A 25,512-nucleotide genomic window follows, 5' to 3' on the forward strand; every position below is an offset into this window, starting at 1 on the left:
GCTATGTTAATACTCTTGGCCCAAGACAACAGGGCAATGGAATGGACTATTACAAGGGGCGTACTACAATGTCTGGCTACGGTCTTGGCAGTTGGTTTGCTAAGCTGTTTCGCTCTTCACTACCACTGGCTAGAAAATATCTTTTACCGGCTGCGACAGATTTTGCATCCTCTACACTATACGATTTGGGCTCTGGCAAGGGTTTTAAAAAAAGTGCTACGGAAAATCTTAGGTCCAGTGCGCGAACCCTTGGCGAGAGATTAAAACAAAATGGTAAAGGCTTAAAAAGGTCGAGAAACAATGCATCACTCATCAGTCTCCAATCAGGTCGGAAACGAAAGACACCATCCCTCTTGTCAAAGAAAAGAAGGAAAAAGCCGACACGTGCTGTAAACAGAAAAAGAAGCCCCAGGAAGAGAATTGTTAGATCGAAAATATATCTCTTTTCTTAAGATGTCCTACCTGCCGCATAAGGATTCTCAACCTTCAATCACCGCCTCATTGAATCTATTCAATGCTGAAAATGTTGATGTGAGTGTTAAGCATGGATACTATGAACAATTTTATCTTCAACAACCCCTCTCCGATAATATCTACTTTCAAATTTATTCCAATGAAGACTACTTTATGGACATGTCTTCAACATTTATAGATTTAGAAATGAAAGTCCGGAAATCCGATAATACAATGCCAATTCAGGCCGATGGAATATCCTATGAAAATTGTATATTACATAATTTATTTCGTCAAATTAGTGTCTACATCAATGGCACGCTGGTGAGCACAAGCAACAATCTCTCAAATTATAAAAGCTACATGCAATTCATGCTGATGACACCCAATTCATACAAGGAATTGAGAGGCACCTCCAATGGATATGAATATATGACTATTACTGATAGTACAGATGCACTTAAAAATGCTACAACTAGTGAATTACATCTAGTTGGAAAAATATATCATGAAATATTTAATATACCCCAATGCCTGCCGCCCAATGTTAAAGTGGATATAAAACTGACGCTTGCACCATCTAATTTCATATTGAGAAAAGAACTTACTGCCAATCCTGATGTAAGTCTCTCCTTCACCTCGGCAATACTTCATGTACGCAAACAACAGGTCATGAGTTCTGTCGCTTTGGCAGTGGAAAAATTGAGAGCCAATGGAAATAATATTAAACTACTTGTTCCTCATACAATCACCAATCAACGTCATATTGCCATGGGCTCACGCACCTTCATCGGTTCATCCTTTATCAATGGCGAAATTCCGTCAAAACTCGCTTTGGCATTTGTAAAAAGTGCCAGTGTAATAGGATCATGGACGGAATGCCCACATACATTTGAGATGTTTCGACTTTTATCTCTTGTGTGCAAAGTAAACGGTATCTCACTCTACAATCTATCTTTTGATAAATCCTATAGAACATTGTATGAGTTGACAATGCAAACCCTAGATCATGATTTGCAACTATTTGAAAATGGTATAACCGAAGAAATGTTTGCTAAAACAAATGGTATTATTGTATTGGATTTGTCTGGCACACAGGATATGAGTATAGTACGTACGGGGAGTGTGCGTTTAGAGTGTACATTTGCCGACCCATTGGCTAAGAGTATTGCGCTAATCTCACTAAATAAATATGAAACCTATTGGGAGATCAATCCCAAAGGTGGTGTTCTACTAGACTTGGTGCCATGAGCACCAGTCAAATAATCAATGTATTTAATATGGACCCCTACATGTCACAGTACAAATACTATTGTCTGCCCTTAGACTTTCTTCGAAAAATTCAAAGTGTCTACAATACCTTGATTATTGTTAATAGCAGCTCGTCGACTGTGCTGACGGGTGATTAGCTGTGGATCTTTCAAACAATGAAGACGATTGAATTTGTTGATCCTGTTGGTCTACCCTATACATTCTAAACACCCCACATCAGCAACTATATTGAGAGCAATGGGAAAACTATTATTCAAGATCGAAAGAGGGCTCAAGATCTAACGACTAAAAGGTTCAATCGATACTGAGTAATATACTGTATGTTTCGATGCTGTAACTATAATTACAAGCAGCTACTCTTCATTTAGGGTGACACTATACGTCTGAACAATTGTCTAGTTGAAAATATCCTCTCGTGCCTATATAACGTTGACTTGCATGTCCTCCAAGCAAAGCACTAAAAAAATATTTGGGAATTTATTTAGAAATAAAATGCTTGTATATACAACAATATCTTTTAAATCTTCACTTTAGATTTCTTCTTCTTCATCGGTGTATAGTCAGCTGTTGTGAAACACTAATCTTGATAAATCATTTGTATTCACTGTATATTGATCTTGATTGACTGCAAAGTCAGGGTCACATTTTCTACAGTACAATGTAACTTCACTCTTGTCATATCTCTTTGTATAGTCAATGGTACTATTTGCATTCATATTATGAAATTCACGAGTTTCAATCTGTCTATTTGAAGCAATATCACATACAGTGTTTTAAAATGGTGAATCACATTCGGTAAGTACCAAATAAAAATAACTTGGTTTATAATCTTAACATCCAGTGTTGTCACAACGATGACATAGAAACCAGATTGTCTTGCTACCCCAACAGTTGAATCGTAGACCAGATTCCTCTTCCCAGAATAATTTAAATCCACGACGATACCAATCTCGTAGAAATAAACTAAAATCACATTTGGGATTCTTTCCAATCATAGCGGGGTAAGTATTCTCCCACTGATCACATTTATCATAGTGACAATTGGAGCACAGGTTCCCTCTAGGGTGAGAGTCACATACCTCTTCAAGACATGAATTACATCCTTTAATTTGTGCTGCATAGCCTCTATATAATTTACAAGGATTACATAATTTATACTTTTCATTATAGTCATTTATAATTTTGAATGGTTCGGATTGGGTCCAACTGCCAAGAGTGTAAATGCACAGCGGGATTATAAAGAAAATTATAGTTTTCCGATATCACTTGACTCACTCACTGCTAAAACAAAACTGATCTTCTCTTATTTCATGAAATCAATGAGGGGAACCGGACAGTGGAGTAGCTCTGTGAGCTTACCTCTTTCGAAGGAGAAGCCATCTACACTGAATCCATTGGCAATGTTTTCAAAAGTATATCCACAATATGATTCTGCTTTGTTCCAATTAATATTTCAATAAATTGAGTATAAGCATTTGAATCACATTTTAAAAGTTTCATACAATAGTCCACTGGGGGAGAATCAGTCCTCATTATATCTTCAAGTGTTGTCTGACAAGAGAATTTCCTACTTTGGTGAGATAACGTAAGAAAATCATCATCCAAAATCCAATGGGATTCCATAAATACTGGATTTACTCTATGTATCTTTCTCTAGAGTTTCTTAATTTCTTAGACATTCAACTCTATATTTCCACTCTAAAATTTGTCTTGATTCGTTCTCCCCTAGCCTAACATGACCAGAAAAGAAAGGGAGCATTTTCAATTTCGAAACAATTTTATTGAATAATTACAACAACAACAATAATACTAAGCATATACAATTAGCGATACAGTTTATTGTCTTCGATATGTTTCACCAACGCACTTAAAGCACATTGAAGTCTATTCACATGCGCTATATCAACTTTTGCAGCGAAACATAATTGATCCTCCATTTTAAATTTGCTCAAGGATATCACATATCTTGCATATACTTCATCCCATTCCAGACAAAGCCGTGTTCCTCTCGTGATCTCCACCGCAATGTATGGTGTTCTTGTATTATTACCATCAACTCCACTATCAACTTCTAATAGGGTAAACATCCCACTCATCATCAGCACAAATATATATATCCAAATGAGTAAAGTCAAACTGTTCTTCTCACTCCTTTGAATTCTATTCACAGACTAATAAAACAAATATAGCAAAAATTCTTTCCTCATATTCTCTGCAAATCTCTACTGCTGATTTGTAACCAGCCCTCTGATTGGCTGGGAAGGAAACACGTGATCATGTTTCCCCTTGTCGGATCAATAAAATTCCCAATCGATTACGCAATCAATTTCACGGAAATCCACTTCCCCTTCGATTACGTAATCAAGTTCTTGGAAATTCACTTCCCCCTCGAGTCCTAGATCAATACATTGCCCCTAGCGATTATGTAAATCACCCCTCATGTCATTACACGTGGTCAAACAACAACAGATCGATTGACCTTGACCCCCATTAGACTCGATCGATAATCCTTGAATAAATTATGTCCTGTCAGTATTCTATGCCCATATATGGACTCCCGTCACGAGTCGGACCCCCCTTTCTACTCTTACCTATCAAATTATTTAGAACAAAGCAGTATTACCCAACAATCAGGCAAATAGAAATGTCCAGATTCGTACAAAATTGTCATTAATAAATATAAACCGTCGTGAAATACCCAGCAAAAACACATTCAATCAAATGAAATATTCCATAGTGAACATCTCACATCAGGGCTTCTCCACTTGCCTATATGGGTATCGGCACATTAAATTTCTTGCACGGGCAAAGTAGCGCGCCTGCCAAATGCTGTTTATGGTATCCCTGCGATAGGTGCAGCTTGAGATGTACACGCCTTTTAGTAAAATCTTCAAAAATTAGATAGAAAATGAGATTACATCTTTCTGTTTTAGAATCCAGCAACCAAATGAAGCCGATAAACAAACTTAGAGCAATCCCATGTTTCACGAGCCGGAGATGGGCTATATATCTATACAAGAAATTTTCGAAGTTAGGCTTTCTGTGACATAAATAAATATCTTAATATCCAACGTTAATATGGTCAATACAATTAATAGTAATACAATTAATAGTTTCTTGGTCTATGGACATTCTTTAAATGCTTCTTTTTCTTCATAGCTGTTCAATAAACTAAATTTTTTTAAACATCTTCAAGGAAAAATTAAATCCTTTAACAAAAACACACAATTTTTCTGTAATTTTCGAAAAAAATATTTCAAAAAATTGAATTTGCAAAAGAATGTTCATATAAAAATAAATATCTTAATATCCAACGTTAATATGGTCAATACAATTAATAGTAATACAATTAATAGTTTCTTGGTCTATGGACATTCTTTAAATGCTTCTTTTTCTTCATAGCTGTTCAATAAACTAAATTTTTTTAAACATCTTCAAGGAAAAATTAAATCCTTTAACAAAAACACACAATTTTTCTGTAATTTTCGAAAAAAATATTTCAAAAAATTGAATTTGCAAAAAAATGTTCATATAAAAATTCATTAAATAAATATAATCAGTAAGATAATAAAGCATTAATATGATTTATTTCACAACTACCAAGCCAATCTAGTATCAATAAAAAACAGCACATTAGAAACTAGAAACTATATAACTAGAAACTATATTAGAAACTATATAAGCGTGAAAAAGATGACTAATTCATAATATAGAAAGGAGATCATCAAGTAATCCGCCTAATCTGGATACTATAATTTATTCTTCTTAGCCTTTCATCTGAAAACTTAATAAGAATCTACTAGATGCAGAGGTAAAAGCAATTAAAGAAATTAGAAGTAATTAGATTGAAGAAGTAATTAGAAAGAAGTAAATTAGAAAGATCGCGAGAGAGACCCTCAAACTAGTTGAAAAGTTGAAAACTATTAACATGAAAATTAAAATTAACTTACAAGTTGAAATAATTAAATATGATTGCTAAATGCGATTGTTATCTTTTGCTTGCTCACTCAACTACTGTTCAAAAATACCCTAGACCATGAACTAATTAATGCCAATTTGGATAATGAACAAACTATCTGAAGAAAAACAGTCACTGGGGAAGAGATCGAATATTAATTTCATTTCATTTCTACCTTTCAACATTAACCAAATACTACATTAACTGAGGCACAAATAGTTTTTTAATTTATAATCAATTTATAATAATTTATAATCACGCACGCAACCTACGCGAATAGTTTGATACAGAAGAAAATGTTTCACAAGTTTTAACTAACTGTATAAATAACTGTCCAATGTTTGTTTATTGTACTACTTCCTTGTAAATGTGAAGGTATAAAAAGGCAACTGTCTTTTCTCATTTATCCCAGTATTTTAACCCTTTAAAACTTTTTTCACACTAAAAAACAGTAAAATTGCGTTGCGTAAGCTACACGATCTGCGGGTTAAATTTCAGTTTGCGGATAGCAGTGGTGTCAATTAAGGGGGGAGGTAGCTGGGGAATATCGTTTCCCCCAGATTCAGAAAACAAATTTATTTTTATCTAAAACTAAGAATAGCGAACCCCCCCACCCATTTTCAAGACTATCTATTTTCTTCTTCAATAGAAAAAAGGAAAATTTCAACAGTTTTATGTAATATTTTATGAATTTTTGCTATAGTGTTATGAATTGGTCCCGCTGGTGGGTAGTTTCTTCTGCAGTCCCAATATACAACCCAAGAAAAATTCAACTCAATTAATTTTGTTGAATATTCATTTTTTTTTAAACACCAGCTTTGCTATCTGTTAGAACATCGTTGTAATTTTTTTTTTATATAGAATATGAGTCTTCCAGAAGCAAGACTGGTGATTTTTTTTTACTTTTTTTAAGACTTGCGTTCATTAAAAGTTCATTTGTAACGTAGTCGAAGCCCTTGATGAACTCTTAACTTCAAGTAGCCAAAATCTAATTTTTAAAATAAAGAACAATATAAAAATGATATAAACTTTGTTTCTTCTCAGAATGTTTTTATGTGCCAACAAATAGAATTCGTGTTGGAATTTTGTTCGTGCCTGAATGAATCGGACAAAAATTTTGATGACTTTTCTCTTACACTCCAAATTCTTATAAATGTAAACACCTATAATAAAAAAATTAGACCCAATCCAAGAGAGCTCCCAAAAAACCTTCAAAAACATATTAACAGCCGTACGGTAGTAATCGGTACCCCTGACCCCCTCCAAAATGAAATTCCAGATGTGTCTTCAATTTATTCACTTATAATTCATATCATTTTTCCTGATTTGATAAACTCTAAAAGCATTATTTCTAGTCTATTTAGGATATCGTGGTGGCAATAGCAGATGAATATAGTGGGAAAATGTCTTATTGAGAAAATATTTCTTTTAAGGGAGTGCAGGCTTAGTAGCTATTATAGAAGTTTATCTTAGTAGCAAACTTTATTACAAAACACATTTTTAAGAATTTAAGAAAATAACTTGAGATTTCCTCAAAAATATTGCTAGATCACCATGCACCATTGGAGTCACCATCGTGGGGAAAACCTAAACTAGAGTCTTGTTTTAGGTCCTCCTCATATCGTGCAAAACGGGGGAAATCTTTTTTGAGAAGTATCAGTAATCTGAATCCTTTTTTTTCAATGACTTTTTTTCAAAGGAGTTACATTCTAGGGATCCGCCCCATAACGGAGAATAAAATAATACTAGTTTCAAAAAAAATCACTCACCATTCTCTTTTGGTGGCTGCATTTTGTCATAGTCTTTGGGATTCTCTGGGAGGATATCGGAGAACTCTAAGGGCCCGTCTGTCGAAGACGATCTAAAATACGAATAATGAAGAAATTAGAGGATGAAGACGACTCAATTATTGAATTTCAAGGGTTTTAAAGCGCAAATGCTGTTTATGTCCTTTCACATAAATTGTGAATTATTTTTTTATTTACTACAGGGACCTCTCTCGAACTTGCTCTTTACAGTCGTAAGAGAAATAGCTAATAATAATCCATTTTTCACTAATTTTTTAGTTTACTATTTGAAAGCCTTCATTTCGTTGTTTTTCAGGCTTTGAAGGTCTTTTTCGTTATAGTATTGAAGGTCCAGGTTATATGCAATTACACTTCAAAAGAAATAGACAAAGACCTTGTGTCACAAATTTTTTCAGTGTAACTATAATATTCCTCTCACTGCTAAATTTTATATTCCGTTTTTCTGGCTGACTTCATCATTGGGAAACTCCTGGACAAATTGTTCGGAATAGAGGCAGTACCAGACGACGCTAATTATGTTATTCCGGCATGGATAAAAGATGCAATCGAAGCCTGTGCAGACGCCAATCCACCCTTGGTAAGTTTTCCTGGACTTTAAAAAACATTATAGATCCAAAGGGGGGAGGCTTTTTGCATTTATAGCCACAAGTTTGACCTTAGAGAGCCATTTCATATACAGTCAGTAGTAGGGTGTCTATGATTTCGAAGGATTTTGGTACCCTCTATAGTCATAAGACATACAAAGGGTCCCTATATAGGGGCGTTACATTTATATTGAGCAGTGTACTCATAATGCCTCCGAGGGGCCATTGTACTATTCTATGCTCATAATACTAAGAGTGGTCTGAGGGGTATTAGTATGCCTCTGCACCGTATATAATCATTCTTAACTATGGTCTTTTCATAGGGCTAAGTGTTCCAGTGAGCTAATATGCTCTTATTATTTTTCTTGGTTTACATACCGTCGCCAAGGGCGTACATCGATAATTTATCGTCACCAACATCTAAAGTTCGTGATAATGTCTGTACACCTCCACAAGAAAGTGAACGTGAGGGGGATCTTAAGGGCGAGGGCGGGCCCTTTTAGTATGGAGTCACCCAAATTTGACTTTGGCGCCATTGTGAGGGATCTCGGCCTCAGCAGTTAGTTTTGACAATCTATTAGAACAATTATTACCTAGTGAGGCCGAGAAAGTGCCAACTTCGTCGAGTGAAGTGGTTGTGCCGGTTCACCGCCTGTTTTACTTGACTTATATTTAGCTGCGACCTCTTTTCACAATATTCATGTGTTAGGGCTGAGTTTGGAGACCCTTTTAATAGTCTTATACGTGGTAGTATTCATACGGATCCAATTGACATAGGGATCCCGTTTGTGGGCAAGATTCGGGAACTTCTCCAATAACACATTCAGGAGGCGGGAGGTGATAGCAAAAAGTCATTAATAATACTTAAAGTATTTTTTAATGCAAGTACGGGTGATTTGCGCGAGTATCATCTTTGCAAACAAGGATACGAACGCTTGGTTGTTTTCTTCTTCGGAACTTTCCTTGAATATATTATTTCTTTTCGCACTGAAGATAAGGGTGGTTTTCCTCTCAAAATATTCGCTTTGTGTGTTTATTTAGTATTCTCGTTTGGCCTTAAGAACCCCATTTTTGATCGTTTCCTTTTCTTATATTATGGCAAGCCAATATGGTTTAAGAAATTATCTTATGCAAACGCTTCAAACGGATTGCATAACTTTAAGTTTTTTTCTGATTGGGTAGGGGAAAATGTTAATGGGATGAAGGGGTATAATGAAAATAAGAGCGGGTTGGTTGTTTTATTTATTAGAAAATTGGAAGTAAATATTACAAAATTTTAAAAAGAATTTCTTTTAAGAGGTGGGAGGAGGACAGGGGGTGCAACATAATAATGCAGATTTTAGGGATTATTGGGTTTTCCAACGATTCTCTTTCGATACAGCTGAGAGTGATACAAATATTCAGTCCTTGTTGCGGGTGCTTAACCCTCAAAAGACAATGCTAGTAAGACGTATTTGGGCGGCTTGGCAGTTAATGGTGGTGAGGAGGAGGCAGAATATCCTAAAGTTGATTTTAGTTATTTAAAGGGGCATTATTCTGTAACACTTAAGGGGATTAACATATTTTTAGAACCAATGAATACTTAAAGATTGGAGTTACAGTTTTGCAGTATGAAACAGATTGTAAAGAAGTTGATCTCGGTGAAAAAAATGTTTTTTTTTGTGGTCAGTTAGGGCTCCGTCAATTGAATCAGTGAAGTACTGGGTATAGCTTCTTTATTTGCCTGCCAAAGATCCTGATTAAATTAGGCATTTCTTTCCCATTACAAATACTAGCAGGGTTTTAAGTCAGGGTAAAAATTATGATGGGACCTGCTATTACGGTCCAATGCGTTTTTCTAGATTTCGTAGTGAATTAAAATAAAATAGCCACTTGAAACACTGCAAGCGTCATTGGTACCAATCTGTGAAGATGGTTACGGCTGATAATGCGATCTTGCAGTTCAAAAATTTTCAGAACACGCTCCTGCAGAGCGACAAGGTGACATGAGACATTGAAGCTGCACTTACGGATGTGTACGATCCATCAAAATTGAATCGTGGCAAAGCACACGAAGCCATTGCCCTATCTTTAGCCCATGCGTGAAGAGACTCTAACAATACCATGCAAGTGGTACATGTAATTGAGACTTTGGGGGTTAAGATTGTGTAGGCCCCGCTATGGTTACTCTCATTAAAACAGCTAGTAACACAATTTCACGACTGCGCAATTCACATTGTTCAATGACTCTATCACCAGAAGACGAGTTGGCTATTAAAAATAAGGAAATATGCTGGGTTTGTAAGAAAAAAATTATTGAGGATAGTGGGAAGGCGAAAGTCTGAGGTCTTGACCATTTGTGGCAAGAGATATCATCGGGAAGAAGTAACTTTCCAGGGGTTGCGCATAAATCGTGTATTGTATTTGTTCGGCAGCACTACTTTCTACCGGTTTACATGCAAAGTTCCAAATACGATTTGAAAATCATATTACCAGTGTTGGCACGTTTGCAGAAAGGTGAAGTTGTAGATGGTGCTTGGGTAGATGGTTCTTCTTTTTATATCATCATACCTAAATCATCTGAGAAGTTGCCAGTCATTGAATTTAAAAGGAAAACAATTAATAATGGTAATATCTGCTTGAATGAAATCCGTTTCTTAGATTCCTATAGCTTCTTCCCTAAATCTTTAAGTAAATTGATTTAAGTACAAAATAGGGATGATTTTGATTGTTTCCCCCTCCTCAAAGAGTTCTTTCGAAATGATGAAATGTATAATTTATAATCATGTAAGGCCATATACTCGTAACTTTCAGGGGGGTTGTGCATGATGATCTAGTGGGGGGGGGGGGTTATTTATTATTCTTTTCTTATGAGGTGGTTTTTCATTATATCTTTCTTATATTTTATACCTCAGTTTGCGGGGGAGCTTTGTGTAGCGGGGGATTAAAGCAGCGGTTCAAATGGGGAGCATATATTAATGGCCATACTGAGTCAGATTGAAAGAAATCAGATTGAAAGGATTCAGATTCCTTAGGGAGTGGTTGGAGCCACAAGGACTAATTATCTTGAGAAATACTAACATAAAGAGACAAAATTAAGAAAGTAATCTATTTATTTTTACTCACATTAGCGGTACAAAGCTGTTTCAGGAATATTAAATATTATATGTATAACACTTCACAGTCCTAGAGACTAGGGCAATGTTATAGACTGGGGCATATACAACGCAATAGATAGATCACTTACATTAAAATTGTTCTCAATGACTCACTGTAAACTCGTTCTAAAAAACTCCTGCTCGACTCCTCATAGACTGCTCAAAATTGCTAAATTCTAAGTAACTATACCCTCCGATTCCGCCGGAGGTTACATTTAGGCGTTGCTAAAACATAGGTTACATTGATCCTATTGGTTCGTGGTATCTCCTATATTACTATTGGACAGGGATAAACCAATTGGCTACTTGAATTTGGATACGATTTATAACTTTGAGACTTCACTTTGGAATTTTTCTCGACAAAACAAAGTTTTACTTTGTAATTTTATTGCTAGCGACATGTCACTTAGTTTCCAGATGGCTTATAATTTATCACTGTGAAACTTGTTAAGGGACAATATAAGTTAGTTGCATTGGAATACATAATCCTAAACTTAGTTTTCAGAACAATGCAATTAGATTACACGAAAATACTTAGTATCTCTAGTGACTACTTTTTTTGTATGATAAATTATACCTTCTCTTGACAGTTTGGGAATTCAAGCTCTTAAGATTTAAATTACATTGTTGGTCGCCTGTCATGTAACGTTTGGTCACGCTGATATTTATTGCATATTTTGGCCACACGGAGGTGGATTTATTTATTGCTATTACATTTTCCGTGGGGAAGATTTTTACAAAGTATGTTTGAATAAGATACATTTGTTTTGCTAATTTTTAAATTGAACGCTTGAGCCTTACTCGATCTGTAGGTTACTTGAATTTTTAGGTTCATATTTTGGGTGATTCTATTTTACTTGAGTAACTTTAATTGGAAAATTTTTGAGGTTTTGAATTTTGATCCCGTTACAATGATATGTATGATTTATTAACGTGTAAAGGCATAGGGAGTTATTTTTGTGGGGTTGCGCATAAATCATGGGATGTATTTGTTAGGCAGCACTAGTTTCCACCAGTTTACAGGCACAATTCCAAATACGATTTGAAATTCATATTACCAATGTTGGCACGTTTGCAAAAAGGTGAAGTTGTAGATGGTGCATGGGTAGATTGTTCTTTTTCTTATAAAATCATACCTAAATCATCTGAGAAGTTGCCAGTCATACAATTTAAATGAAAAACATTTGAAAATGGTAATACGGGCTTGAATAAAATCCGTGTCTTAGATTTCTATAGCTTCCTCCCCAAATCTTTAAGTAAATTAATTTAATTACAAAAAAGGGATGATTTTGATAGTCTCCCCCTCCTCAAAGATTGCTTTCTAGATGAGAAAGTGTATGATTTATTATCATGTAATACTTGATAACTTGCAAAATACTTGCAAAATCCGCCTCCAGGCTAAGTGAGAAAAAATTGCCGCCCATCGCAGAGTTTCATGACTCACTTCGCGATCGTCAATGCACCACTGCTGATTATGAATTTGCCAAATGGGTTTGGGCTAAGAGAGAGTGAAAAAATGGGTTGGATGGTTGTAAAATGTTCCTGGCAAATGATGTATTGACGTTTTCGGATATTGTCTGTAAAACACGGATAAAATTTATGAGAAATTTGGGTTGGATATAAGGTATTATTTTTCAGATCCTCATCTGGTGATGGATTTAATTGTAAAAATTAGTGATGCTAAAATAGGTCTGATCACCGACATGGATCAGCACTTATTTCAAGAGAGATCTATGTAGGGAGAATACATTTTCCAGGGGGATCATATCCTTGAAACCCACCTGACTGGACAACGCACCGATGAAAAGACGAATGCCGTTTTCTTGGATATGAATTCTCTTTATCCGTCGGCAGTGTCTCACTTTTCTTTGCTGTGTGAGAATTACCAATGGCTTGACAATCCTTCTGCTCCAAGTTTTCCCAACATACAGACTGTTGAGGAGAATAGACCCCGAGGATAGGTTTTCGAAATTGATGATGAAATATCTTTGGAACGTCATGACTCGGTAAAGGACTTCCCGTGCATAAATAGACCGGTACCTAGGGACTCTTTGAGTCCCTTGTGACTCGGTGGAGGACTTCCCGTGAATCAATAGACCGGTTCCTAGGGACTCTTTGAGTCCCTATAATTAATCTTTGGTAGAGGATGGGGGTATGCACTGGACACCTTCAAAACAATAGTTTATTGTCGACTTTGAACCGAAACGGAATATTGTTCTGCGCAACATTCTTCTCCAGTGGTTGCTGGCCAATTGTTTCAAAGTCACAAAAATTCACAAAGCCCTTCAATTCAATCAAAAGCCCTATATGAAGACAATTGTTGACACCTTTGTCAAAAAACGGTCTGAATCAAAATCAAAGGTCGAAAAAGAGATATTTAAACTTATTTCAAATGCGGCCTTCGGTAAAACTTTGCGACAGTGTGCGCAAAAGGGGTCGCTGTGACGTTCTGACCAACACAAAAGAATGTGCCCAAAAATCCAAACTTCACGTCGTTTTCGATCATAAACTCCAGTATGGTCCTCTTAGATAGAAAGAAAAAAAGGTAGTCTTAAATAAATATATTGTCGCTGGCAGTGCCATATTAGAAATTTTAAAAAACTCATGGTGGAGTTTTATTACAATGTGTATAAGCTACAATGGCCCGGGAGGGACAAGCTCAAGTTTATTACGGGGATACAGATTCATTATTGCTAAAAGTTAAGAAAAATAATTTATTGGACGGTTTGGAAACTGGTGAGTACACTAGCTCCCGAAGTAAGTAGGTAAGTAAAAGTAACTATGAGGGCACTAGACCCTTAAGGTCCAAACCGACTGTGTTGATCTCCGTTTCGTGGCCCTCAGCCAGGAAGTGCAATGAGGGACTTGGGGACACCCATCCTGTGCTTTCGCACACCCTTCCTGCTTACCTTTCCCAGATTTCTCCGTGTACCCATTTAGAGCTGGGTCGACTCTGGCTAAGCTTACAGAGTCACACCACTGATCCGCATCCCAAATCCAAACAACTGGCCACGCCAGGGATCGAAAGGGAAGTGGCTTGGTATACCATGGGGTGTTTCCAGGTCAAAAGGTGTACTTTGTGGAAGCGCAAACTGAGGTTATCAAACAAGTCTAGAAGGGGGTTCCGTCACACAATGTAAAGGAACAATTCAACATGACTTTTTATAGGAACTTTATAGAAAATAATGTAGTTCCAAGAGCAAGTGTCATGGCCATTCGCGATTTAAAGTATAAAAATTATACAGCTCGAATAGAGAAAATGCCTGGTCCACCATATCTGACAAAGTTTATGTTTGTGCGGGCGGTGTGTCCGTACTACCATACGGTCACCACCTTACTTCAGATCGAGTTGATTGTGTAAATTAAAAAAAATAACTCGGTTTGATGAAATTCCTACAGTTTTAGGGAGGGGGAGGATGGCTGTTTATTCCGTCAGTGGGGGGGTGTAGGGCAGTTTTTCTGTCTCCAGCTCAGCAATATGTTTTTTTTACATTTGATATTTGATATATTCATATATTTGTATTTATTTGCTGACCATCTTGGTGTTTTTTCAAGTGCAGGAACAAATGGTAGTCGCTGGGCGCCAGATCAGGGCTGCATGGAGTATGATCTAGAGTTTCCCATTTAAAAGATTTGATGAGATCTTTGGTCCGATTAGCCACATGTGGACGGGCATTGTCATGCAGCAAAACCCTTACTCAACTTACCACGTCTTTTGTTTTGGATTTTACGACGCAGATTGTTCTATGTCTCACAATTAGACGCTGCATTGATTGTCTCACTACGAGACAGAAACTCTACTAGCAATACTCCTTTTTTGTCCCAAAAAACTGTGCACATGATTTTCCAGGCAGAAATTGTTTGCTGAAACTTCACTTTTTTTGGTGATGATTAATGTCACCATTCCATGGATTGTTGTTTTGATTCTGGTGTGACGTAGGCCACCCATGTTTCGTCACCAGTAACAATATGGTCTAAAAAATCTTCACCTTCATTGTGGTACCGCTGAAGGAAAGTCAATGCACTGCCTAAAGGTTGGGTTTTGTGCAAATCTGTCAACATTTTTGGAACCGGACGTGAACACAATTTCCGGTAATTCAAGTTCTCAGTCACAATACGATACAAAACACTACGAAAATATTGAGGAAACCAGTGACACATTAATGAAATTGTTAAGCATCTATTTTCTCTCCCATTTTCTTCCACTTTCTGCACCAAATCTTCATTAAAGACCGAAGGACGCCCATTCCGTTCTTCATCATGCACATTTGTGCGACCATCTTTAAATACTCTCACCTATTTCCTTACCATTCCATCACTCATAAAGTTTTGTTCATAAACTTTACAAATATCACGTTGAATATCGATCGGTTTTAGGCCTTTAGCACTAAGAAATCGTATAACAGCCCGTACTTTACAATCGGCGGGATTCACGATTGTCGGAGGCATCTTAAACAATCAGTAAACAATGTATAAAATGAAGAATCAGACTGTAATGGTGTCTGTGCGTAGTTAAGAGATGTAGGTAACCAGCGCGCATACGCAGAACGCCGACCGTAGGGCTGCGGCGGCTGAATCACAAAACGGTACCTACTTAAAAAAACATGCCTCGTAAATATGTTCAACTGTTTATTTTCAGTTTATTTGTGAATTAAAGAAACCATATATAATCTATTTCTTTTGAGTATTTATTCAACAGATTAAGGTTAGGTTTGGTTAGTTGTATTTTGACATCAGATGAGTATGCATCAATTTAAAACACCATTCAAATCATTTCTTTGCGGACTATAAATTTCTGGCAAAACAACACTGTTAACAAAAATAATTCAATATCGTTAAATTCAAAATCTATTAGACCTTATGGGTATATTTTACTGGACATGAGTCACAATTCACCCGAAGAGTTGAGTGTAGTCACTGATATTTTTTACTATAAAATTACTCTATATCTACCCTTGAATAGTAAAAAAGGCCACTACTCGACATCAAGATGCTGAAGAAGCTACATGATAACCTACATTTATCTTCCGTAAAGCTAATTCAAAATTGCTGCTTAGGGAAGCTATACTCAAACATGGTATTGATAAATAATTCATTAATATCCAATTAGAATTTTTTTTAAGTTTAGCGAAAGGTAATTTTCAACTGTCAGACAGTGTTAGACCACAGACAAAGCAACATCGTTCAATTGTACGTACCCTAGCTTGCAAAAAGAAAGGAAATAGTAAAAGAAAACGGCTTGTTTAAGCAGGTGGAAATTCTTTTTCATTGTTACTACCGATGATCGCCGTACTTATAAACACTGTTCTCTAGCATTGGCTAAACCCTATAAATTCACGCCGATTCAAGTTATAAACTTATAAAATACAATCTTGATAAATTTATTAACAATGAAACAATTGCCTATGATGAGAAATAAATATTGCTTCAAAAACCGCTTCGACGTGTCAACAAACCTAAACCTTGTCGTGAAAAACCACTCACCATCAATACAATTGATTAACCTTCTGAAATTCCGGAAAATTTTGAAACTTTAAAGAAGTCGAAAAAAGATGAAGAGCAAGTGTTGTAGACATTTTACCCAATCCTATCATGAGCAAAGTAAAAGACTCTTGACTTATTTCGTTAAAAATCAAAAATATGACGGGAAAAAGAATGAAGTTATAATCCAGGGCAAACCTTACAATTTAGTTGATTTGCTATCAGCTTTGACTGCAAATCGAAAAAGACTTGAATCCTTTGATAGTTATTTCTATAAATTTTTAAAGTCGTCAAATTTTCCCAAAACTATTAATAGAAATAAACATATTTTTAAACGATTAAGGGAATTTGAAGAAATATCACGAGATATTTCATTGAAAAGCACACCGAGTGGGTCTGGTAAGCTTATTTACCGTACGCGTCTTTCCATATCATTTAGTACGCGAAAGGGTAGTAGGCACTTCACACCGCGATTACATTAAAAATGGATCAAGTTTTGAAAGGTGTTCATGCAAATATTGGAGAAGTGGGAAGTTTAAGTTCTCCCACTACACTTGCTTTAGTCGTTAAAGTTGAAAAGAAGATAGCAAAAGAGTACCTACGAAATGAACCCAATTACACTCTTCATTGAAAATATAGGAACAGAGTTCGTGACTATTGAAAAACTAAAGCCTTTCCCACTACATATATTACATGCAGATTGTAACTCTAGACACGATTCAAATGTGTCACAAAACACCATACAAATCTATTTTACTTTCAATAAGTGTTTTAGTCTCTATGTATATGCAGTGTCACTGCAGTCAAAGAGAGGCGTTGAAGTTGCGAAGGCTCTTGAAAGTATTCTTGAACAAGATTCATATAGAAAAGCTTAAACAAATCAGGAAAGAGAGTTTGTTAATACGCATGTAAAAAAGGTGTTCATTAAATATTATACAATACTCTATCATAGTCATAGTCCTATAAAGGCGGCATTGTCTGAACGTTTCATACGAACTATTCGACTTTTAATTTCAAGGTTTTGCATATTTAGAAATACAGTTGCATTTATTCAAGATTTATATAAAATTATGCTGATTTATAATCAACGCTTTTATCGATCCTTGTTTAATGCTAGCCCTCTTTAAGTTCATCATAGTGACAATACAAATTTCCTTAAACAATATTCTAACGAAACGGCGGAGAAGAAAAAAATTAATGTCGGTGATACTGTTTGAATCAATTGTACAAGAAATATTTTTGAAAAGGGAAACTACTTGTGAATCACTGATCTTTTTAAAGTGTCAAAATTCTTGGACACTAAGCCTGTAACGTATATTCTTCATGATATAAAAGATGAAGAGATTCTTTGCGGTCTTATGACTATGAATTGCAAATAGTTGGAAATAGTGGAACCTATTAAATTGAAAAGGTATTAAAGACTCGTACTCGCAAGGGTAAGCGACAGTTGCTTCTTCGTTGGCTAGGATACAACTCTGATTTGGAATCGTGGACACCCTCTGAAGACGTTCATAATGCCTAATGATTTTTATGCGACATTCATGTCCAATGTGTACGATCTTCTTTTTAACGATTTGAATAAAAAGAGCGATTTAAGGAGGAAAGTCTCCTCTGTCATTAAATTTGAAGGAAGGTATGAAGTTGCCCTTGTAGATATTATTCTTAAAAATACATACGATATCCTAAGAAAAGATCGTATATATGATATAAAAGTAAGATCACTTGATTGGCCACTCGTTAGCGATCAACAGATAGAAAATATGACTTCATATGAATATTCCTTCATCACATTGCCGTACAAGTAGCTTAGTAGTATGAATGATTTGAGTCATACTATCCATAAAAGAATTTCTGCTTATAAAAATGGAGCCTTTCAGTTCAAATATTCAATGGAAGAGGGAAACATCTATATTAGTTCACCCATTTAAAATTAAAATATTGTTCTCAACGATATTCTAAGAGATGTTCTTGGTTTTAAACATAATACAATCAATGGTTTAAGTGCTGGAATCTCTAGTGGCATGGATCGTTTCATTTTCGCTGACTATCCACCTGACCTCTACTTGATCAGTTGTATATTTCTTTACGCATCCTCCGTCAAGAGATCGAGTATTGATAATACTAATATCCCCTCCTACATGTTTGAAAAACCTCTAGTGAACAATTTCATCACTACAATACAAAGCACCTTCGATGCATTCTAGTCAACGCTTCGTATCTGGAGCTCTGTCACTTAACATTAAGAAGTGGATTGGGGGATCCTCTAGGAATAACAGGAGGTTTGGCTGTGATTACATGTCATTTTTGACCCATTCAGTGATATGCCTAATAGAACTAATTTTGTATGTCCTGATATTGATTGCTATATTGCTGCTCTTGGACCACGGCATCTGGGTCATTGAATGGACTATTACAGCGGTTGATCTTCAATGTCTGGTTACGGTCTCGGCAGTTGGTTTGCTAAGCTGTTTCGCTCTGCACTACCCCTGGCTAAAACCTATATTTAACTAGTTGCTGCGGGTTTTGCGTCCTCTACACTATATGATTAGGGCTCTTGGAAGTATTTTAAAGAACGTTTTTCACAAAATCTCAGGTCCAATGCATGATCCCTTGGCGAGCGATTGAAATCACGACAAAGTGGAAAATGTTTAAAAAAGGGTGCGAAAGACCTCATCACTCATCAGTCTCAACCCAGACCAGAAGCGTAAAGCATAACAACACATAAAAACGTAAATGTTGTAATTTCGAAAAACAATTTCTTTTCCTAGAAATGGTGAATGTACCACATTAAGAAACTAATCATTCAGTCAACTCAGCTTTAATTCTCTTCAATGCATAAAATGTTGATGGGAGTGTAAAACATGGTTACTATCAACAACTTTATCCGCAACAGCCACTCTCTGAAAACGGTCATTTTCGAATTTATTCCAGTCAAGATTATTTCGTAGATTTGACTTTAAAATGTATAGACTTACGTGTCATTGTTAAAAAATCTAACAATGAAAACCCAAGTGCAGCTAATGGGTTATCCTATGAAAATTGTGTACTACAAAATTGATTTAGGCAAATAAGTGTCTACATAAATGGAACATTGGGGAGCAACAATCTTTCAAATTATGCAAGTTATGTTGATGACTTATATATATTATAAGTACATAAACATAAATTACACAATTTATGTTGATGACTACAATATCCTACAGGCTATTGCGAGGTATGAATATTGGATATGAATATCAAATGGACACTGACACTACCAATATACTTAGAGATGGGACAAGTAAAGATTTACACTTAGTTGGTAAACTAAATCATGAGATCTTTAATATAACTCAATGGTTGCCTCCCAAAGTTAATATTGATACAAAGCTATAACCTTCACCGTCCAATTTTATTTTCCGAAAAGTTCTCGGCACCGCACCTGATGTAACAGTCTCTCTCAACTCGGCAACACTTAATGAACAGAAACAACAAGTTATGAGTTCTGTTGCCTTGGCAATTGAAAGATTAAGAACCTCTGGATATAATATCAAATTGCTCGTTCCACATACAATCACAAATAAACACCATATTACTACGGGTACACCTACCTACACTGATTCATCATTTATCAATGGTGAAAGACCTTCAAAACTTTCTTTAGATTTTGTAAGAAATACTAGCGCCATTGGATCTTGTGCAATTTTTCCACATCAATTTGAACTGTTTGGACTTTCATCTCTTGTATGTAAAGTTAATGGAATTCTACTCTACAATTTACACTTTGATAAATCTTACAGAACCTTATATGAATTTTAAATGCATTCCCTAGATCAAGATTCACAGTTATTTGAAAATGGTATAACCGAAGAAATGTTTGCGAAAATTCATAGCATCATTGTACTGGATTTGTCCGGTACTTAAGATATGACTATTGTCCAAACGGGTACTGTACGTTTAGAGTGCAACTTTTCTGGAGTGCTGTCGGAGAGTATTGCATTAATCTCTCTAAATCAATTTGGAACCTATTGAGAATCTAACCCAGATGGCAGTGTTCAATTAGACTTGGCACCAATAACGCGAATCAAATAATCAATGTGTTCAATTTTGATCCCTACATATCCGCATACAAATCCTGTTGCATACCTTCGGGTTTCCCGACCATATTCAAATTTTTGACAATACCATTATCGTTGTTAACAGTAGCCCATCAACTGTAAATTTGGGGCATTGGCTATAGAATATAGAATTTTTTGATGCCTTGGACTATCGTACACGTTCTACCCGCCACGCCTTAAAAAGTTTCTTGAGCAAAGTGGAAAATCTATTATTCAAAATCGGGAGCGGGTAAAAGTGTTTTCATCCAAAAGCTGTGATTTTCATGCGCTATTATATTTTGTTTTCTGATGTTGAAGACAGACTCACAGTGAATTCCTCAACATTCATGGGGACAATCCTCGATTGAACGACTTTCTAGTTGGAAATATTCTTTCCTGTCGCTATAATATAAATTTCGGTGCCCTAAGAGTGAAATTAAAAAAAAAATGTATGTAAATTTGTTTATTAATAAAATTTGTATGCATAAAAACACTGTGTCCTCTTTAGATTTTTTCTTCTGCGTAGAGGTAATCATCAGAAACGATAAGTGGTAGCAGGTCGTCAGGATTTAACTTGTATTCATATTGGCACGCAAAGTCAGGGTCATATTTTCTATAATATAGTGTAACTTCATTTTTGTTAAATCTATTTGTAAAGTCAATAATACTATCCTGATTCATATTGTAAAGTTCGTGTATTTCAATTTGCTTATTTGAAGCAGTGTCACACACGAAACCTTCATATTACAAATTCCTTTTTGTAGCAGCAAAAATACAGTAAGTTGATTAGTAATCATATTTGACGGTGTCTTTATAACCAGGACCTAAGCGACGAGGTTTCTTACAGATCTGTGAACTTTAGCGCAGACCGGCTTTTTCCCCCCGAATTTGATTAAAACCACGACTATAAAAGTCTTTTGAAAATAAACTAAACTAACGTTTGGGTTTTTGCAATCATATCAGGGTAAGTGTTTCCTCACTGATCATATTTGTCATAGGACAGTTGGAGCATAAGAAACCTCTAGTATGAGAGTCACAAATCTCTTCAAGAAAGGAATTGAAGTCTTTAATTTACACACCATATCCTCTATGCAATTTACAGGGATTGCATAATCTGCACTTTTCATTATAGTCATCAGCAAAAGTACAATTTTCACAGGATGACCAGCTGCTCAATGTATATAAGCATAATGGATATGTGTAAAAAAAATTCGATGTTTTCTGTCTCACCATCAAAAAGAAGTTCCGTCGAAGAGATATTTTGAGGGAATCATCATATAAAATTAACCACTATTCCAATTTTACTAGATTACGTAAGATTTCCTAGCTCTCCAATCCTGCCATTTTAACGCTCTCACCGCTAATTATAGACTAAGAATCTCACTAGTAACAAACTGTTTTTATAAATTGTTCTCTTCAATATATCTCGCTAAAATATTTAATCTGTCTTGTAGTCTCTGCATATGCACTACATTCACTTTAGTCGCAAAGCATAATTGCTTTTCTGACTTTAATTTGCACAATGATATAACATATCCAGGAAAAATCCTGTCTCATTCTAAGGTTAGTCAGCAACATCTTGTAATTTCCTTTGCTACTTTAGCCGCTCTAGGTTCCATCTTGCCATTGCTAGCGCTTTCAATATTCAATAGTGTATAGGCATCTATTACAATATCTTTGATGTTGACACACTGAATACTTTTTTAATGCTGAAAACAAGATTGTGTCATAACACCTGGAATACCAGGATGCCACGGGAATCTTGCCAGCTGGAAACAGGGTCCGCATTGCAGAGGTGCAATAGCTTGAAGGATTAGTAGCTCTACTTAGAATTACCGATCTGTGTGTCCCGATCCCGTGTTAATTCCCCATCTGACCCGTGGAAGTGCCTATGACCTCACTACTATCAATAGTGTACACATAGTGCCTTTTGTTTAGTTCAAAATCTGTCAAAACTTACTCTTAAAGGTGTAACTTAATAATGTTAGCCGTTCTTGAGACACTGCTCAGACACCTTTTTGAAAATCAACATTCTCATAGTTCGTTTTAATTTAGTTCAACAGCCGCTTAAATTTTCTTTGAATACCCTTAGAATGCGTAGTAGGAATATTTGTAGTAGCATTAGTAGCAGTATGCACATAGCACCTTTGATTTCTTCAACATCTCCTTCAACACACGCTTAAAGTTTCAACTTAATAACGTCAAACACTCCTGAAGCATTTTCTGGCAGGTCCACTTGGCAACCTGTGTGGGCATAGTGTGTTTTGATTAAGTTCAATACAGTTTCAATATCTCCTAAAATTTTTTCTTAATACCCTTAGCTTTAGTGGCAGAAATAGTACTGCCAGCAGTAATAGTAGTAGCAGTAGAACTAATATCATATGTCCTAGCTTTAGTGGCAGTATTATCAGTAGTAGTAGTAGTATGACTAGAAGCAATAGTAATAGGATGCTTGTATTGTCTTTGGTTAGTTCATCACCTCCCATAGCAAGCCCTTTTAGTTTCAGCTTCACATACCAAACTGCTCCTATGATATTACTGATATGACCCTTTGACAAACTGGATACAGACGGCGTGTTTTGATTCAGTTTACCTTTCCCCGTCAAAATTCTCTAAAAAATGTACCTTTATACCCTTAGTTACAGTTGTATTAGTAGTCACAGTAGTAGTATTAGTACTGATATTAATATCAACTATCAATTTGGTGGAAAACTAGAGAGCGAAGCAATGGCTAGTTAAAATAAAGCCAAGACAGAAAGTCTTTGTAAGAAGGAAAGCTGGCATAACTTTTCAGAATTGTATAAAATGATTCATTTCATTTGTTGATAAATAGTCTATCATCCATCCTATGGTAAAGTCATGGTCCTTAAGAATGGCATAGAGTCCTTAATAAGTGAAGACTTAGAATCTACCTCAAGAAACGGCAAAGAGCAGGTCCTAGAATCTAGGCAAGACAATGCTTCTAACAAGTTTATCAGATCAAACTTTTTTCCTGTTCTTAAACTGAATCCACAGGATGGGGCTTTAAATAATGCTGGGGAGTACTGGAGGATACCATGCTGAAGTATTTTTTTTAGCATGTCGGTTGTTGACCCTGTATTGTTATTAACATTCAGCAGAATTTTTTTTTTTACTGCTTCTAGTTTTTCCGTGGAGTTAGCAAAAGTACGTTTCATCTTTTGCGAAGGTTTGAAGCAGCTTTCCATGTTTTAAACCTTGATCTTCAAGAAAACACTACAATTGCCCCTTATATAATTATCTACTGCATCCAATCGTCTTTTCTCTACCGAGACACTCTATTCCGCTATTGCTGTATCAACGGTTTCAAAAGTGATCACATTCACCAACCCCAGTGCATCATACCTAAAAGAATGTATATACTCTTAAAAAATACTAGCTGACTTGTCTACAAGGCTACATGACTTGTCATGGCTTTGCAAAATATTGGTGTCAAACTCAGTCACCCGATCAAGTCTTGCCCTTAACTGAAGGTAAGAGGATACTCTCGTGCAAAATGGCAACGTCAATGTCCACTTGGCAACAACTGTTTTGTGTATAGTTACATATCTTAATTCGATCTTTTGCTTTGCTTCCAGATTTAGAGATGTATCTAGCACATGGTCTTATGCGACGCAATTCATTGAGCAGAACGTCCTTTTCACGATTAACAAACCTTCTTCAAATATTTGAATCAATTTCTGAGGAGCAGAGCTCCTCATAAATTTGGAGCTCTCTCATAAATATCTCAGCAGAGCTCTCTCATAAATTTCCTAATTAAGAAAAGAAATAGCCTAAGACTGAACTAGAGGGTTCTGAACCTGACAAAATATGTTTTCGATGAGATAGCTAAGGAGTAATCATACTTTTTTTTCTCAATATTCAACACTCTATTCAATTATAATAGTTTTTTTCCATAAAATTTTTTTGGCAATAAATGTAAAACTTTATTTGTTGCCAATAATTTCTTTTGCTTTTTAAATTGCACGCATTGCAAGAGCTTTGTAACAGATAGCGTTGCAAGTTTGAAAAAACTGTAAACAAAACTCTCGAGATAGTTTTCTCTAATCTTTCAAGTTATTTTCAAGGGTCCAGAACCCCTCGGTGGTACCTATTCCCGGGTATGAGCGTAAACAATGGGCTTGATATGACTAGAAACTGCTTTCAGAGTGCGTGAAATGGGTGTGTCATGATAACTTGAAAATTTTTGTCTAATGTCGCCTGGACTATTCTTTAAAATGATTCATAGGATTCTGTTTTGGAAGAATTCAATTTTGTTCAACTTTTCATGTTAAATACCAGGCTGCCCAACTGAACTACCATATGCAAGTTTGGGACCGACAAAGGCGGCAGAAATCCATGAAATATTAGGAAAGGGACACTAAATCTATTGAGAGATTCAGGAGGGAGTTATAAGTATTAGCTTTGTGGAGAAGACTTTCAACATGGAAATCCCACTTTAAATTTACAGAAATGTTGACGTAGGTAATTTCATAGAGGACACAGAAACTTCAAGAGGGATAGGATTAAGAAAAAGGGGGTGATCTAAACGGGGCTGATTTAGAAGAGTTAACTCTTATTTTTAAGTCCACGATATTAAATACAATACTGTTCAGAATGCTCAAAGGCTGTGTCATTAATTTTTTATAGCAAGTTTCAACAACCATTATGTAACTGACAAATTTCGCTCTGCCAGGGAATTTCTTAGGGAGACTGCTTATCGGGACTAAAACATTAAGTCTTTGG

The 25,512-nt window shown here is 35.8% G+C and overlaps 1 protein-coding gene across 1 annotated transcript in view; it reads right to left on the reverse strand.

The window, feature by feature from the left end:
• LOC148956991 (glycine receptor subunit alpha-2-like) overlaps window positions 1-25,512 on the reverse strand; it is a 210,468-nt gene that overhangs the window by 137,984 nt on the left and 46,972 nt on the right. The window contains exon 2 of the mRNA XM_089092734.1: window positions 7,453-7,544. Coding sequence (XP_088948860.1) covers window positions 7,453-7,544 — 92 coding nt within the window. The remainder of the gene's footprint in view (window positions 1-7,452; window positions 7,545-25,512) is intronic.

The sequence above is a fragment of the Artemia sp. Qi Xiang Cuo genome, chromosome 1, assembly GCF_049724085.1.
Source record: "Artemia sp. Qi Xiang Cuo chromosome 1, ASM4972408v1, whole genome shotgun sequence".
NCBI classification, from domain to species: domain Eukaryota; kingdom Metazoa; phylum Arthropoda; class Branchiopoda; order Anostraca; family Artemiidae; genus Artemia; species Artemia sp. Qi Xiang Cuo.